Below are 18,762 nucleotides of genomic sequence, written 5' to 3' on the forward strand. Positions count from 1 at the left end.
AGCTGCTGCTGAGCTGCTGCTGAGCTGCTGCTGAGCTGCTGCTGAGCTGCTGCTGTTTTCACGTTGGTGAAGCTCTCCTGCCCCACCGCCACCCCAGCTTCCACCTGTAGGCTCGGGGGATAGTTATCTAATCATCACTCAATGTACTATGGTAATATATGGAGTGATGAGGCCCGAGCCTAGACGCCAAACTCAAACTATATACTGTTTCTAATAAACATATTAATAAAACACACAAGTTGTCTGACTGAAATACTATTACGGACTGACTAAGTGGCCTTAGAACAATGTACTTTGGATAAACAGCCACTACATAAGGTAAAACACATAACATACATAATAATAATAATAATAATAATAATAATAATAATAATAATAATAATAATAATAATATGCCTAGATGGCTCTTACCTGGGGGTTTAAAAAAAGGTCTTGCATTATTTTATATTCTGTTGCAAACAATATGTTTATCTTTTCCACAATACCTTTTTGTTTCCTTGCCCTGTTTGTGGCACCAACACCATTTCTTGAATAAATGAAAAGCTATGAGTCTACAGTCATGGTATTTTACATTGATGTTCAGCAGGTCCAATGTCTACCATCTTCTTAAATATGTATCTGTACATGTATGGCAGCCATTCCAGTGTGTGTTGAATTACAACCCAGAGAAAAATTGTCAGTAGTCACATTGGAATACAATACAACAAAATAAAAATCAAAGACATACCTATAAATAATGATTATGATTCCGGGTCTGTATGTCTGTACACGTTTTATGGAAATCAATCAAAGCATTAGATATTTAGATATTTTGTTCTGAACTACATCCCTGGACTCAAACATGGACTAAAAACATTCCCCAGGTGGAGTTTTGTTTCTGCACCATCTGAACACAAGCCCCACCACCCCAGAAGTTGCCACACAGAAAGTATCAACCTGATTAAATGCAAAGATAAACAGGAAGACAGGATGAGCAGATGATAGGATGTCAAGAGGCAGTGATGAAGGGATGTAGATTACGTAGAGATTATTCCAACCAGACACTTCAGAGATGAGGAAACTATAATATTATTTACAAAAACAATCAACCATGAATCCATCTGTGTTCTAGCAATTTTATTCTACGAATAAATTAAAAGGAGAAGATAAATGTACAAAACGTCCAGATTCAGCTACGCACACACCTGGAGAGAATAAGCCAGGCCACAACCACGCCGGCCAGCAGACTGATTATTCCCACAACCACTGGCACCCACACAGGCAAAGAGGGGGGGCACATGGGAACAGGAGGTGTTGTTGCAGCACTGGAACTTGTTGTGGTGGTGGTGGTGTTGGTGGTGGGGGTGGGGACTGTCACTGGGGGACTTGGTAAGCTGTTGATCTTAGTGAAGATGAAAGGATTCGCCTACAGGAAACACATCACGGATCAGTGCAGTCATTTCAGAAAATAACTAAAGGCAGACAAAAACAATAATAGGATTTGGAAACCCCCTAAAAGTAATCTGGGTCTGCTATTACATTTCCGTAATGGTTACCTATTATATACTTCACAATATTTGAGTCTTAAGAAAAAAGATGTGTAATATTTTCTATAATTTTGACTTTATTAAGACTGATAAATATTTATTTCAGTCCAATTTGTTGATTTGAAATTCAACACAGCGGGATTTCCCTCCAGACTTTATATATTTCTTCACTTACCTCAGAGGGACAATTAATTTTCGATCGGTCATATGTGAAGTTGTTGTAGTTTTGCTTTCTTCCAACAGGCTCCAACTTTTAAAACAGAAAGGGAAGTCCTTTTAAAAACCACCAATAACATTTGCAAACATTGGGCATTGTGCGGCAGTCGTTTGGGTTCTCCTTGCTCACCATGTTATTCCACAACGCTATGGCCATCTCAGCATGAGCTCGCTCGCTGATGTGGAAACAGTCCACAGAGAAGAAACTCGAGTCAACCTCACCCTCCTGGTGAAAAAAGGTACATTTTAAAATCACAGTTTAAGTTTAGTGACATTTTGAGACCGTTTGAGATTTTACAATGGCTGTGTTTGTGAATGTTTGGACACTCTAAGACGATCACTTTTTAGAATCTCCTGAAAGAAATATCTTCAAGCTGCTCTTAATCTTATAGTATTCTCTCTTTTCACATCATTTTAGATGATTTTGGTAGCAAAATTTGTCAGCGTTGTCTCGGTGTAGTCATTATATAAAATTGACTTGAAAAATTTGCCCAAAAATGCCTTTCAGTGACAAAAACTCCAGCTGCCTCGCCCATAGACGCTCATGTTACATTTGAGACTTTAGAAAAAGTGCTGCCACAGCCACATTTTATAAATGGTTCATGCAAAATAATTCAATCAATCAAAACTATTTGCAGTCTTCTGAAGACAAACCATAATATATTCTATTAAATACGTATTATCTGTACATTGTGTCTTCATGTTTCTTTGTGTATCTCTGTTACTTACCCCAACGTAAGGGATGAATGAATTCTCTAAAAAGGGTTGAAGGACAACAGCAAAGTCTTCTTTTTCCTCAAAGTGATCTCCGGAGATAAGATGCTGGATTTCAGCCTGGGAGGGGGAAAAAAGAATATTGTATGAAGACAGAGCGACACCCATTAAACACAATATTTAAATGGTTAAGGGCTCTTTGTTAACCTGATACTCGCGATTGACTCGTTTTATCTCTTCAAGCTCTGGGGAGTTTTCAGATGGGTTGATAACACAGGGACAGCTGGTTCTGCAAAACAAAGAAAAGAGGAATGAGGAAGGTGATGATCCCAAATCAACGAGATAACAAAAATGTTTGTCAATGCTTAAATCCTTAAAATCCTTGACTGATCAAGTGAAAATGCTTCTAGATGTTAACAGTGGCAATTAATGTCAGGTGTGTCTGTGCATGAGAAGCAACTGAACCAGACGTAATTGCCCACTTCAATTGTTCCCAGAATAAGCTGATTTATGGCCACTGAAACTGTTGTCTTGCTTATAGTTGCCTACTAAATTTGACAATGACATACTGTACACAAAGGAAAGAAATGATACACAGTGAGAGATGTGAACATCAAATGATTAACACTGAATTATCTAATCCGCTTAACTATCCAATTTACTTTCCAATTTTCCAATTTGTAAAGCTTGTTCTTCTTATTTATTCTCACATCTGCTTGAAAGATTTCTTTGAGTTTTAAAAAGACTTTGGAAGATCAAACTTGCATTTATTGATTTGTTTTTACCACTAGGGGACAGCAGAAACACGCTTCAAAATACCAATTACATATCACTCTTAAATTTACATCAAGTCAACACAGAGCCACATTATCATTTATTGTTTGTGTCTCGTCAAATGTAAGTCTAATACGTATCTACCTTTAAGTATACATATTTTTGTATGTGTATGGGACATATTATACAATAACATTAATCAAGACAATGAGAAATAATGGTTAAAACTAAGGAATAGAGATTATGAGAAATGGAGTACGTAAAAAAGGATAGCATGGTCGGGACATTATTCAAATTGAGCTAGGTCAGAATCTCAAAATAACTTCTTACATATTGGAGAAAGTTAAGAGAGTGTCCTGGTGCTTGGTACCTGACATCATCCGATACTCCACTAATTGGATCGTTTTTGGGTTGAAAGAGAAGTAGGCTACACACACACATTCAGACAGACAGACATACATGAAAGTGAAACAACTGATAAGAAATGTCTATAAATATGAACTTGAACAGTCGACTCCATGGACCTGACTCGTGTTTGCTGTATTTTTGTTGAATCTTCAGTAAACTCTATTCTGTTGGAACTCTCTTGACACTTTAATAAGTGTTAACACGGTGTTGTGAGGATCTCGAAGACACCCGGCCCAACTTCAGATCGTTCTCCTCCACACCTTCTTGCTCTGTTTTGGTCTCCACCAAATACTGAACTAAATGTGTGTCTCTTGAGCAGCTAAAGGATCCACTATATGTTCACCAGGGAATTGCTATTTTTGTCTATTTCCCTCGCAGTTTGTAAAAAGACAAAAATCAACAGGCAGAACCAACCTCTGCAATAGGGAACAGCCAAGTGTATTCATTTTCACTGATTTCAATGTATCTATCTGTAAGACCGGCACAACATTGACCAACAGCCTCGGTACCTAGAGATACAGAGATATAGAAGAAGAAAACATGACATGTTGTACTCACAAGAACTGCAGATGACAATAATTTATAGTGCTTAATATCTCACCTCTTTGTAAAACATGTCCAAACTGAGCATGAGATTGTGGCTGTAGTTCGTGGGTGACAGATTATTCTGCAGAAATGTGTAAAATATGTTTTTTACTGCAGTTCAATAACAAACAGAAGTGTGTAAGTTATTTATGTACATCACATTTATTTTAAAGAAGTCTTACTTGGTCTAAGCAGTAATGGCAAAGATCGTTTCCTCCAACAAATATGGTCACTAGTTTCCAGTCCTTCTCAAAATTCACCTCCTGTGTAACATGTAAAAAACGCAATCATGAAAGACGAAATTAAAGCTTTTCTGATACATGACTTACCTTTGATGTAATCTTACCTTGTTTCCTTTCATGGCCTTGATGAGGGCTTGTACTTGCACTGGGATCCCTCTGTGGAAGAACAAATACAATATGACAGCAGGAAGCTCAACATGTTTACACGGACGGAGGAGACAGTGAACGAATATACACATACGAGGTCTTAGCTCCAGGTACAGCCATGTTGAAGGCCTTCCGTATGGAGCCCTGGCCTTTGGAGAAGCCCTTCAAAGTGGGGTTGAACATCTTCAAAATGTCTGGGATTAAGAGGAAAAACAATTGAGTAGCAGCCTGGGTTCTATTTAAAAGTGAGGTTGTCACATATTTTAACTCAGAGATATTAGTGGCATAAACTCACTTGGTAATGTTGTGACTGTCTCCAAAGAAGCATCACCTCCAATGCTGCAAGAAAAAGCCAAACCGACATCAGCGTGCTTAAAATAATATGTTGTGAAAATGTGAACTTCAGTAACACACGCATATCGTACCTCCAAGATACTCCTTTGTATTCTTTGTTGAGGTCAAACAGGTTCTTTGCCTTAGCACCACTGCCTGCCTGTTAACAGAAAGCCACACGTGAAGACACAGATACAAATACATATCAAATAAAAATAATGCCCTTAAATGGCTTCTTTGTCCTGGAGAATAGGGGCATTTGAGAGGCTGTGTCCAGGTGGAGAATGTATGTAATAACAGTGTAATTACAGTGTATTATTGGGGTTGCATGGGTGTGATGTGGGTCTAATAACAGTGTAATATGGGTTTAATATGGGTGTTATAATAATGAAACAGGGGTGTAATAAAGATGTACTAATGTGTGATATGGGTGTAGTAACAGTGTTAAATGTGTGTAATGTAGAATAAAGCAATCAATTGATTTTCAAAATGTGATTGCCCATTTAAGGGTTAAGAAGACACGGACAAACTGTCAAAGATAAGTTTTGCATCAAAGCCTAAATACCCCGAACATAAAATAGGTGATCATCACCGGTGCAAGCTACAGTATCAGGCTGATAACAAATTGATTAGAGAGTTCATAGTTCAACAACAACAAAGAGCTGAAGGATTCAAATAAAAAAACGTCCTTTTAAGTCCCCATTGTTTAATGCTAAAATGAATTACTAACACATGTGCACTTTTTAAATAGCAACCAAAGTCCTGATATTATCTTATTTGCAGAAGGTATCATCTTGCAGGAACAAGTTAATTGCGACACGTACCGTTAATGAGTCTCCCAGTGCTGCCACCACTTTAATGTCAGCTGGTCTCAGCTTGTGAACTATAGATAAAAGACATAAAAGAGATTACATTTTACAAGAGACGCCACAAACAGCATCTCTAAAACAACCTTATATTCAGCATTTGAAGCTGGGGCAGATTATTGTTTTAGTATTTGGGCAAAAATGTAATAATAAAGCCTTATTTTAGTTCAATAATTAATAATTGATGTGTGAAGCATCTGTTAAATTATCTTGACATTTAGATCATTTATGGTGAACGTTGGTGCAGTTAATATCAGCCCTTTTACTCTCAGTGACACCAGTGGTATTTAAAACGGTCTTTGTTTCTCCTTCCTGATGAAAGACGCCGTTGAATGTTATATGGACTGACTGCTGATCATGCAGGGATGACTGTCTCACCGGAAGTTGGCACAGAGTCAGACGGAACAAGGTCAACACAGGAGAAATTGCTTCCCCAGTTCTGGGAGGGAGAAAATATGAAAAGATCAAATTACCATTGTGTTTTTAAACTGTAATTCTCAGAAACAATCCATAACGTGTCAGTAAAACTGTGTGGTTAGAACGGACATCTTTCTGTTGGGTTTTCTAATGTGTTTTAAATATGATTTGCATTGGTTCCCTCACAGTCATCCAACAAAGTCCTCTCAGTTTCATTAAGTTTAGGTAAAAAATTGCTTATCATATCTGTACTACAAGTTACTTCTCAGCCTTTTCAGAGATTAAAACTCTTACAGGAATAGGATCAGGTGTTGGAGAGGGACCAGCATATATGTAATTGCTGTTGTTATAGGTCCGGATGAATGGTGATGTCTGTAGAGAAACAAAAATGCTCAAATTACATCGATGGCTTTAAAATATACAAAAGTAATTTACACACAAAAAAACATAATCTGCTTTTTTAACAAACGTTTTTTTATATATTTACCACAGGATTTAACTATCAGATCATTTCCAAAAAACACATTCACGCATTTAAAGAACTCCCGTATTTATGCACAATCTACCTTGGTAGGACATTTCAGGTCAATGTCTGCAGTAAAATCCTGTCTGGTTGTCTTATTGCCCAGAGGTTCCAGCTGGAGAAACAAGAGTGTATTTTTAATATTAAAAAAATGACCGCCATGTTGTGAAATCTAACCAATATACACAGCTAAGTTCAATCTACTTGTCTTATTATGGTCTGGATGGAGCATTATCTGAATGTACTTTTTATTATAGTTGCTTTTTTGATTTGTAAATGTAGTACTCTGTGATCAGTTTACTGCTAATATGTGCTAGCCATAAGCTGCCTGAAGCTAATGTGTCTTTAATACAACAACAGGGCTAGCTGTAATCAACTGTTCAGCTAGCTGTCCTGTATGTAACTCTAATTAAAGCTCATCAGTCATGTGAGTTAATTGTTGCTACATCAGAAATTAGAAGTGGAAGTAGGCGTGAATGTTAACTATAAGTCAAACACTCCTAATTTCAATCACTCCAATATGACATGAGAGTGGTATAAGTGTATATGTTTTGTGCAAAAAGGTTAAGTTGTTAGTAGAGATAATAACCATGTTGTTCCAGAGGGAGCGAGCCATCATCGTCTGGGCCTTCTGGCTGAGATGGAAGCAGTCTGCACTGAAGAATGAACGATCTGCACGACCGTCCTGTGAAAAGGGCAAAAAGTTTCATTACATTTATGAACTTTAAATATTATTGTCAATCACAATCAATTACAGCTGTGAAACAAATGACAAGACATTGAGTTTGACCAATGCAGCATAGTGCAGGGTATGAAGCTTTGAAGCTCTTGTGTTAAAATCCAGTTCTTTATAGACATAACGGCTGAAAAGTATCTAACTGTATGGGAAAGAAAGCCATCCTCTTTTTGTTAATCTCATTTAACTTTTGTCAAGAAAGCGAATGTTGAATGCAATTTGAAAGTTGTAAACCATTTCCTGCAAACTTGATTCTGGTGCTCAACCTGTTGTTGACTGATAACAGTGAGTGATGGCTTGAACTCCCATAAAGTGTGTGCAGTCCACATGTGAAAGACAGAGCTGTGTCACTGACCGGCTGTCTGGGTAAGTCGATGTCCCTGAAGAAAGGTTGGACGACCACAGTGAAGTCTGAGCGAGTGTCATACCGGTTTGACTCCACAAGCTCTTTCAGTGAACGCTTGAAGAGAGAAAGAGTAGTTGTTTATTCCTGAAAAGGAAACTGGACTGAAACTGTTTGACAATCATAGCGTGTTTATGTTGTCTTTCCTACCTGATAGCCTCTATTGATGTCGTCTACCATTTGCAGAGCTTTAGAGCTAGGTTTAGGCAAGATAACACAGGGACACAGGATACTGGAAAAGCAAGTATGACAAGGAGATTATTTGATTAGTTGGAAAATATCTTGTGGGAATTTTAGAGGCAGAGATGAATGATACTCACTTGACCAGCCAAGTTGGGCATTTAAGGGATTTGTCTATGTGTATTTCTCTTAGGGGGGTTATATGGAGAGTCTCTATTAAGTTCACCAGAGCTCGGGGCACCTGGCGGAGACAATTCATGTTTAAAAACAGACCAACATATATCTGGAAACTCACTGTTTGTCTGTTCATTTTCTACCTCTTTGTGAAGATAATCCAGGCTGTTTCGGACATTACGGATAAAGTTCTCTTCAGAGTAAAGTAGCTGTTTGAAAAAAGAAATCAGTTTCAGGTTTGGCCCCTCCAAGAAGTGACTTGTATATTTTTACTCCACATTAGTACTCACCGAGTTGTAGCAGTGGTCACAGACGTCATTTCCACCAATGAAAAGGGAGATTACTTTCCAGTCTGATTCAAAATCGATTCTCTGCACAAGAAATACGAATGTGAGTGAATGTGAGCAGTTTGTAGATTTGTTAAAAAGGAGAAATCTTTATATGAATAATTATATTCCCTCATTTGAAGAAATCAAATCCACCAATATATCCTTTTGCTGTTTTGTTAGTTTCCTTAAATTGGTCTTGCTTATGTGTATAAAATGTGCCAAATCATTTCAATAGTGCTGTTCTTTAACACTGCTTTTATATGCTGCTGTATCAATGCAGACAGGTATATTTATTCACTCTTAAAGATGAGGTATATTCAAGTGCGAGAATATTAAAACAGGAAAAGAAAAGAATATCATCTTAAAAACTCACAGAGTCATTTTTCATCTTCGCAACCAGGGCTTGCACCTGGGTTAATAAGTCCCTTAAAACACAAAAAAAGATCACAAAAATGTACCGAGACAATATTCAAAGTATTACAATCATTCATTCCATCTTACGTTTACTTTCTTCAGCTTTTATCTTTGTATTTTTTCAAAATCAAATGTATAACGTTGATATATGTTTAATTTAAGGTATCAAAGAAGCCATTAAGAAGACTAGATTTGTTTAGTCAAAGTAATCTTTAAACAATGAATTGGTGAAATGTTCTCACTGTGTGTTTAAAATACCTATTTCCTATTCATATAGCTTTGGTTTCCTTTTTATTGAAGTACACAAAGGTATTGAACAATTTCAGACATATTGCAATGTAAACAACTGGACAATCATTATCTCTTGTAGTTAAGTATAAAAAGGTAGTAACTTTCTCCCCTATTAATATTATAATCTATAACACAGCAACAGGTAAGAGGCGGCCGGTGCCTTCAGTAGTCACTCACTTGCTCTTTGCTCCAGCAACGGCCTGGTTCAGGAAAGCCTCGGAAGTTTCCTGTTTGCCCATTCCGACAGAGAAGCCCGTCAGGTTTTGGTTGAAGTGTTTTAAGATGTCTGTTATAACAAAGAAAAGAAATTCAAAATCCCACAGAGCGACAAAGACTGACTTTAACATGTCATTTAAAGCAGACACACAACTCACTAGGCAGCGTGGTGACAGTGGTGAGGTTTTCATCTCCACCAATACTGCAAAGATGAGGACAATGTTGAAGTTACGACTTAAATATGTTCCTGTTTTTGTTTTTAGATAGATTTCCTAGTATATACACATTTGTTAGTTGGATATTTTAGTTTATCTTTTTATCTAAACATTACAAAACCTTACATCTGTTATATCATCTGTTTCATATCTGTGAATGTACATGAATATCATTTCATTAATAGTTCATATGGAAGTGAGAGGTAGACACAGCATTAAACCAAATGAAGAAAAGTAATTTGCTCAATACAAATATTTCAAATACAAAATAATGACTTGAAGTTATAAGACTTTTCTAGAAAAAACACAAGGTCCTAGAAACCACATTTACACCAACACTTAAAGATCAATAACACCAGCATTATGTTGCAATGTTGTGTCACAGCTGTGAGCAAAAGTCTTAAACTACCTCCAGGATAAACCTCTGTACTGACGCAGGACGTCCAGGACGTTGTTCGGGCTTGATGCGATACCATTGCCTGCCTGACAGATAAAACAAAACAGAACGTGGTTCAGTAACATTCAGGCTCTTCTGTTACTACATGTTTCCATTTCCCTATTATAATTATTAAATAAAGGTCCACCAAGGCCTTGAAATCTTAGGACTGCTCACAAACTTCAATAGTCTGATTTTTAAAAATGATTTATAATTAATAATCAGTAAATCAATGGCTGATATTGGGACTTTAAAGGGAATTAGAATCGGAGGATGAAGCCCTCTTTATTAGTCACATAGATGCACACAGCAGAGCACACACAGTGAAATTGGTCCTCTGCATTAACCCATCTTAGTACTAGGAGCAGTGGGCAGCTATCGTGCAGCGCCCGGGGAGCAATGGGGAGGGGGATTGCTCAAGGGCACCACAGCAGGGCCTAGGAGGTGACCTCTCCAAGTAGCAGTCCACTTTCCATATTTCATGTCTGTTTGGGGACTTGAACCGGCGACCCTACGATTCCCAGTCCAAACCCCTACTGACTGAGCCACTGCTGGACTATTAACTGGAATTAACTGGACACAGGGCACTGCATTACATACAGAAGTAATTTTACAAGCCAATGTTTAAAATTCTGATAAAAATAATAATAATGATAAGTTGAACATGGTCCTTCTTTCAGGATCTCAGTTTTTATTTCATATTTTTACTTCTGTTTGATACCTTAGATTTAAAGCCTTTTTTATTTTATCTCCTTCTTGTCTCTTCTTTCTGTGTCTTTGTAATTTCCTCATATGTGTAAACCTTATGCTAATAAAACAGATTCTGATTGAAACTATTGATAAAATGACTGACTGTCAGAGAGTCTCCCACTGCAGCCACCACTTGAATATCTCCAGGCCTGAGTTCATGGACTGAAACAGAAAAAGACATCTCAAAAAAGGCAGGACAGTAAAGACTTTAACAGCAAATGTACAGTTACATAATACTCAAAACGTACGTGTAATTGTGATTGTGAAAAGGATTTAACAATTGTAGCGGACTGATAAATATACATCTTAATAACCAGTTAAAGGAGCACTCAACATAAAGTGTGTTTTCTTCGTGAGATAAATAGTTATGTATGTCAATGTGACACCGTTGTTTTTAAGGTTTGTGTTCTGACAACAAATAGAGATTACATTATCAGCGCATTGTCATAGAAAATAAAACATGACAAACTGCCCGGAAGGTTACTTTATCAAGCAAGTAGAAGCAAGCAAAAGACTCTGAGGGATAAATAATTGTATTTAAAATGTTATATCTCACATAAATAAAGGAAAAAATGTCATGAAGTGTGTGAGATTATGAGCTGGAGTCAGTGAAACGTTAAATAAATGTTTGTAACGTATACAAATAACGATGATAGAGAGAAATGTATGAAAACCCACATGAATAAATTCTCCCTTGCCATTTTCAATTGTCCATAAAAAGTTAAATTAAAGGAGATTTATAAATGTGTCTCCTCTTGATCTCTCCTGTTGCAATTCCAATTTCCTCCTTGTCTGGATTTTATGCAGTCGTGTGTGTGTGTGTGTGTGTGTGTGTGTGTGTGTGTAGATGAAATAAAACTTTACCTGAGGTGGGTGTGGAGGGTGAGGCGCTAAAGTCCTCACAGGGCATGTCTGTGCCTGTGAACTGAGCGGACACACAGAGAAAGTCCACAGTCAGAACTAAACAGGACGCGTACAGCGCTGCCAGCATCTCCATCAGGGCTCAATGTCGCTCTATACTCACAGGGTGGAGAAGAGGAGATGCATCGCTGTGATGATATGAAGGAGAGTTTCCCTCCGTCCTCAGGAAGGGCCGGTCCTTTGGGAGGGAGGAGGAGGAGGAGGGAGGAGGAGGGATGAGAGAGAAGATGTGTAAGATGTAAGTTTGTCACACTAGAATCTTTATTGCATCTCATGGTGCATTATAACGTGTGCATTTAAGGGGGGTAATGTCCGATTGTAGCACAGTTACTCACTTCAGTTGGACATGGCAAAGCGCTGATCTTTCCTTTGTCTTCTGTGCTATGTTGGCCACTTGTGGGCTGCAGCTGAAAGACAGAAAAGTCATTGTCTACATGCCTGCGACAGAGGGAACAATGACTCTGTATGTTTATGTATATGTGTGTAGCCGGGGAACATAAATAAGTACATTTGCAGATTTGATGTTCTTGTACTAGAGTATTCAGAATGTTATGTAGCTTCAAGTACTTCTCAATTTATCACACCCTGGTTCCTGGAGAAAACCATGCATCATCAGGATGTGGTGATTTTGAATTAGATGTTTTCTGATAAACTGAAGGGTAAGTCTTCTTTAAAGTGTACAGAAATGTTTTATTACATCACATTGTTAATTATGATGCTGCCAACATATGAGATCCTGTGAAATATAATGCGTGTTTGTACATTTAACCACACATCATTATTCAAAGGAGTAAAAATGAGCACAACCTTAAAAAGCTACAGCAGACAGACATCTATCAATGTGTGTGTGTGTGTGTGTGTGTGTGTGTGTGTGTGTGTGTGTGTGTGTGTGTGTGTGTGTGTGTGTGTGTGTGTGTGTGTGTGTGTGTGTGTGTGTGTGTGTGTGTGTGTGTGAGAGTCAGAATGAGAGAGAGATTAGATTGCTTTAGGCCTCACCAGGTTTGTCCACATCTGCACCATCAGTTTATCAGTGTGTTTTGACGCTCGGGACTCAGATAGAGGCTTCCCACTCTGTCAAGAAAAGAAAAACATCATTGTACTTTACGTCAGATACGGGAAGTACATCTGCAGTTAATTAACGTGGACTCTTTATCTGTTATCGCCACAAACACTGATGAATCAGAACGTTATGGTCCTTGCTTATAAGGATATGATTCTACTACATGTAACATACTCTGTAAAACAAAGACAGCCTACAGATACGGGGATGTGGGTTTGTTGATATGTTTCGTGTCCAGTTGCTTCATTGGAGAAATAATGTTATCTAATGTTTGAGATCTGTCCCTAAGAAATCAGGAGTCAAAGGATACTGTTTTTATATACTTCCCTGACTTTGGAAGCACCTAAGTCCATTGTGAAAATGATAACATTCCCCTCCAGTAACAGGAGGAGGGGATGCAAAGCGGTGCATGTGAACTCACAGAGACAGAGGAGGGGTCTGCGATGAAAGGTGCTTCCTGCACAACCACAGCGAAGTCATCTCTGTCACTGTACCAGCGCCTCTGTACCATGAGTTCATCCAAAGACTCCTGGTCAGGGAAAAAGGAGTTGAGAAAGTTACATTTCACAGCAGATAAAACAACCAAAGGACTGAAGGAAGCGATTGAGATATTCTGGTGGGAATAATGGACAAACCTGCAGAGCATGACTCAGCATGGCCCTCTGAAGTCTGGCTTCTCCTTCACTGATTGTCTCCATGCAGCGACACATCCTGGCAGAAAAACAGGTTGACTCGTTTATACGCAATATGTATATTAGCAATGGTGTATAAGACCTAATGTAAGTTAAATAAATGATTATGTACGGGATGGACTGGAGAAGGGGGTATTGTTCCAAAAGAAAACGTGCAAGTGAAGTGATGGTTCCTTGAAGAATAAATCTCACTATTGTCCATTTTTTTCTACTATCAAATGTTGGACGTTATAAGCTCCGAGAAAAGCTGCTTTTTTCTCTTAAGTGTAACACTCTTCTCAGAGAACATAAGGTATTTGTACCTACTGCAGTGGCCCTTCAATGCTGTGTATATATATTACTATTTGGAATAAAAAATTCAATGTTATAGAAACTCACTTGTTGTTGAAACTGTTGCTCTCTCCATCCCACAATGCAACACTGACAATAGTCCGCTTCAGCTGCAACACAGGGAAGAAAAAGATTAGATGTATGAATACACAAAATGCAGAAACAGTGAGTGAATGAAAAAAACAATCTGAAATCTACCTGAGAGTGCAGCAGCTGCAGAGCTTCATCCACCTCTTCAACCAGGGCTTCAATAACAGAACTAACCTGCACACGAAAACCACAGCAGTTAAACTTTGAGACTTTGAGGCTACAAAAACAGAGTCCAAATCATGTTGTAAACACACAATATTTATATATGTTTTCCTTGACTTTAAAAGGACAGTCATTTCCTGTGTACCTGTTGCTGACCACAGGCACAGAGCTGATCCACCTGAGCAAAGAGAAGGACCAGCTTCCAATCTCTAGCCACATCAACGACCTGTAGTGAAAAAAGGCCATAAAAAGCAGCTAACATACTCCTTGTCGTTGTATTGTTTAACAGTATATCTTTATATAGATCCTTTACGATGGGAGTGCAGACATAGCAGCATTTACCTGATTGTTCTGGAGGTAGAGGGTAACCTCCTTTGCCTGCTCCACCAGCGTGTTGCTGACCAAATGAAAGAGGGAGAAAGAAAAATAGTAACTAGAAGCAGGCAGGGTTGTTGCTACAATATTTATCATATCAGAAAATTGGGTCTGTACCTGTGTTGAAGAAGCTGGGGGGCATACAAGTTTGTTTCATCAGATAGAGGACCGACGAGTGCAGGATTGAATAAAGTCATCAGCTCTGATGGAGAGAAATAACCACAATAGAGCTTAAACAATTACTCCATTAACAGAGTGGTCTTTATGTGTTGATTTCCTAGATACTTTATGGATGTTTCTGCTGCTGATGTGTTTATGTTTATTTCATTTCTTAGGATTATTTTTATTATGTATTTTAGGTCATGTGCAATGCCTTTTTAAGATGCTGCTATAACAAAACAATGTCCCAGTTTGGGATTGATAAAGTACATTTAATCTTATCAAATAAAACAAAAGTGTTTATGCAACAAGTACGATATTTGATTAGTGGTTTTAATTGAATTTAGAGAAAAAGACCAACATTTCGGAAATGTTGGCAGGTAATCGAAGAAAGCTTGTTTTATTATTTTACGGATTTAAAAAATGGTTAGTTGTAGCTCTAAGACACAGACAAAAATGTTGATTTGACCATGAAAATGTTGTATTAACAGGCTTCATAATAATTAAACCAATGTATAAGCCTCTGCATATTTAGTCCATGAAAAAAAACGCTTATTTCACAACACAACAAAATATTACTGAAAACTTTGCAGTGTTTGAAAACATTTCATAATCCTTTTAATCCTGAGAAATAAATGTAAAATCACATTAAAAAAAAGTGCTTTATCTCCTTTAAGTTAATAACTCTTTATTTCATGAATGGCTTTTGTAAGAAAGATAACCACACATCAGGTGTGACGCAAGAGTATTGGGGTTCATTGTTTGAAATTATCACGGTCGGTGTAGATATCAGTGAAGTAAAGATACTGCACAGGAGCTCATACCAACCTCCTCAGAGGAATTACAACATGCATTCAGACTGTGAACCACTAATAGTGAAAGTTACATTTAGATTTATGACAAACAGAGTTACTGTTAACTTCAAGACTGTTTGAAGGCGGCAAAATAGAAAGGTGATAAAAAGTCAATTATTTAAGGAAGATTGGTAAAATCAACACATTAAAACTTAAAATCTTACCTCTGAGTCTTGATACCACTGTGGACAGCTCCGTGCTGCAGGTAAGGAAAAGATCAAAGTGGATTATGTCTCTAAATGATTTAGTAATTCACCGTATGGGGCAAATATTACATCAAAGATCACCTGTGCATGTGAAGTCCAATGGAGGAAAGCAGAGCAACATCTGAGGGTGTTACGCTGTTAACTTGAGAGAGAAATAACAATGATTCAAATCGAATATCACAAGTGTTGAGTGTTGAGTCAACGTTTGTGGAGCAAAAAAAGATCTGATAATATAAGCAGAAATATAATATGAACTGTTTGAATCATTAAGTGGTTGAAGAAGTACATCAAGTAGCAAAAAGCAACATTTCTAGAACAAAGAGAAAAAAAGTGAATTCAAGTCAAATTGTGAGAATACATTTTATTCTAAGAAAAAAGTACAATTGTGAAAAGTGTAATTTTAGCCTTTGAAGACCATTTACATGCACACAAACATATAACACACTACTGGAAAGGGAAATACCCCAAAAGCACAAAGTATGAGTCACTCAAATGTGATCTTAAGTACTTTAGTTACTTAAATAAATATACTTAAGTTGTGTTCGACCCCTAACGTTATACTCACACAGTTCATTTATTGATATGCCGGAGAGTTCCACTAAAAAAGCTCCTTCAAAATCAATTGTGAAGGTTTTGTGAATCAAAGATGTACATTATATTAAATGATACAACTCATTCACTTTAACGGTCGGGGAAACCAAAAATGTTTAGCCCTTAATTTAAGTCAGGCTTTAAAACTCCCACTTACCATTTAAAGGGGGCGACAGAGAGGGGAACGTCTGGGTGCATGGTAGTCCAGTTACTAAAATCAGACAGAGAACAGCATTACAATGATATGCATGCATCATGTAATAGTTCCAATATGACTTTCTGCCTGCTGAGCAATGCACAATGCACCTGTAATACTGGTCTGTTTAACTACCTTTTTTTTCCAAGACTTTTTTTAGCACCAACATGTCAAACACATCAGAACATGTCTCCATATACACAGCTGAATAAGTCCTCTTTAGAGGCACACAAATATATATGATACAAAAGATAGACTTACTATATAGTGAATTTATTATCACACTAAGATCCCTGATCACTTTTAAGAGCTGAGGAGCCATGCATATCTTTAAATCATACACTTGGTTGTCATTTCAAAAGAAGTAATGCAATTCAGATCTGTCCAATCCAATCTAAACAAGCCAAATGATCCTTCAAAAGTTGACTACAATCATATGGTTTGGATCCTTTTTGGAAACAGATATTACCAATAAAATGAGATAAGAGTAAATTAAGCATGGAAACCTGTGGTCAATGTGAGCCCCAGGACTGTGATCAGCACCAGCTGTGGAAACATCATCCCTCTGATTTTCTCAGATTAATACTCGTTGATCTTTCCTGCAACAGTCCTCCTGCTCTGACCTCTCTTTCTGTGTCATTATCAGTTAAACCTGGACAGGATATCTGATAATGACAAACCATAAATGCAGGGGGAGGGACTTGACTTGTTGTCCAAGGACACAGCCGAAAGGTTTTATGAAGTCATTGATTATTAATTGTTTATTGTAATAATGAGTGAGAGTGAACTGCAGGGTGTGATTCTATTTCTGGACTACCTGAGAGTTATAAAGTATTCTAAATATAATTTACAATTTCATATCACTTAAACATGACTGCTCTTCTGGCATGTAAACATTGCTGTAGGTTAAATAAAGGAAATCTGCAGCTGCACTAATATGCCACTGGACAGGGTCATGATCTAAATATTTAGGTTGCAGACAGTAGTTGCTTCAACCCACGTATTTCTCTCCTAAAGTGCAATAAATGATCTGTTCTGCTGTTACCTAACAAAAGAAGCTATGGTGTTTCTCCATTGGCTACATAAAACACAGATCGTTTTTAATTTATGTATTTGTGGTAAAATCCAAACTTGTGCATCTACGTGGCATCACTTCGGTTGTGAAATTAAAACACTGATTCTCCAAATAACAACTTTGGAGTCCCATTTCTAAATATATATATATATATATATATATATTTTAATATATTAAATATATTAAATTAAGCTTTGTGATGAAATTAAGATGAAAATATATTTCAATAATTACTTATTATTGCAACTTAATTACCTAATATCTCAAATGAATGAGAAACTTTCAGAAAATAATGATATAATATCTCAAAAATTACTTAACATGTCAAACTAATGAGAAACGTATTATATTATTGAGAAATACTGAGTCATTGTTTCTAGAAAATGTATCATGATTAGACGATATTTTTCTTCATCACAATGGCAGTAATTGCCCTCCATAACTATCTGACCAAACACTGGAGTACAAGCTCTTTTAGCTTAATGCACTTTTCCTCTGACACGTAATATATGAGATGACCTCTCCCCTGCAACAATACAAGATCAGGAATCACTCCACATTGTCGGCTGACTGAATCAATGACTAGGCAAAACACAGCCAATGTAATATCTTGTTTATTGCACAAGTAGTTATACCTATCTCTTTTATTTATCTTTCAGATGATTTTAAGGGCAGGAAGCAAACACATTTATCCCAACCATGCTCAAAGTTGGATCATGTCAGATGGAATACATAGATTTAGAATAAATTTGAAAACTTACATTTTGTATCATTGATAGATTTTGCACCCACATCTGAACAGCAGTTCAGATGTGGGTGTTTAAATTAGTTCCTTGTGTGATGCTACAACCCCAGATGCAGTGGACAACTAGATAGAATCGGAGGATGAAACCCTCTTTATTAGTCACATACATGCACACAGCAGAGCACACACAGTGAAGTTAGTCCTCTGCATTTAACCCATCCTAGTACTAGGAGCATTGGGCAGCTATCGTGCAGCGCCCGGGAGCAATGGGGAGGGGGGATTGGAGGTGTCCCGTGCCTTGCTCAAGGGCACCACAGCAGGGCCTAGGAGGTGAACTGGGACCTCAAGTAGCAGTCCATATTTCAAGTCTGTTCGGGGACTTGAACCGGCGACCCTACGATTCCCAGTCCA

General features: G+C 37.6%; 1 protein-coding gene across 1 annotated transcript; it reads right to left on the bottom strand.

Moving 5' to 3' along the window:
* Positions 1 to 753: 753 nt before the first annotated feature.
* On the bottom strand, positions 754 to 17,189 carry LOC134876965 (phospholipase B1, membrane-associated-like). Its single transcript, XM_063902255.1, has 42 exons — positions 17,038 to 17,189; positions 16,493 to 16,546; positions 15,826 to 15,886; positions 15,703 to 15,737; positions 14,643 to 14,727; positions 14,493 to 14,547; positions 14,296 to 14,376; positions 14,097 to 14,162; positions 13,947 to 14,008; positions 13,512 to 13,587; positions 13,298 to 13,405; positions 12,813 to 12,887; positions 12,152 to 12,223; positions 11,920 to 11,994; positions 11,760 to 11,820; positions 10,999 to 11,057; positions 10,119 to 10,192; positions 9,653 to 9,696; positions 9,456 to 9,564; positions 8,947 to 8,998; positions 8,535 to 8,615; positions 8,388 to 8,453; positions 8,211 to 8,311; positions 8,041 to 8,122; positions 7,843 to 7,947; positions 7,341 to 7,436; positions 6,795 to 6,866; positions 6,523 to 6,600; positions 6,190 to 6,250; positions 5,770 to 5,828; positions 5,038 to 5,105; positions 4,908 to 4,951; positions 4,707 to 4,806; positions 4,570 to 4,621; positions 4,406 to 4,486; positions 4,240 to 4,305; positions 4,053 to 4,147; positions 2,664 to 2,745; positions 2,472 to 2,576; positions 1,873 to 1,968; positions 1,702 to 1,776; positions 754 to 1,405 (listed from the first exon to the last, which is right to left on the bottom strand). Exons 1-42 carry the CDS (start codon positions 17,090 to 17,092, stop codon positions 1,169 to 1,171), a joined length of 3,261 nt encoding a protein of 1,086 aa, XP_063758325.1. The 5' UTR covers positions 17,093 to 17,189; the 3' UTR covers positions 754 to 1,168.
* Between the last annotated feature and the right edge of the window lie 1,573 nt (positions 17,190 to 18,762).

The sequence above is a fragment of the Eleginops maclovinus genome, chromosome 15 (assembly GCF_036324505.1).
Source record: "Eleginops maclovinus isolate JMC-PN-2008 ecotype Puerto Natales chromosome 15, JC_Emac_rtc_rv5, whole genome shotgun sequence".
Taxonomy (NCBI): domain Eukaryota; kingdom Metazoa; phylum Chordata; class Actinopteri; order Perciformes; family Eleginopidae; genus Eleginops; species Eleginops maclovinus.

Bases quoted from the DNA above. Each gene is read 5' to 3' on its own strand.
- LOC134876965 (XM_063902255.1), bottom strand. From the start codon at position 17,092: ATGATGTTTCCACAGCTGGTGCTGATCACAGTCCTGGGGCTCACATTG. The intron at 6,251-6,522 runs GTAAGAGTTTTA...TCTCCCTCCCAG, and splicing joins CAACACCTGATCCTATTCCT to AACTGGGGAAGCAATTTCTC. The intron at 4,952-5,037 runs GTACGATATGCG...TTTTTCTTGCAG, and splicing joins TACAAAGGAGTATCTTGGAG to CATTGGAGGTGATGCTTCTT.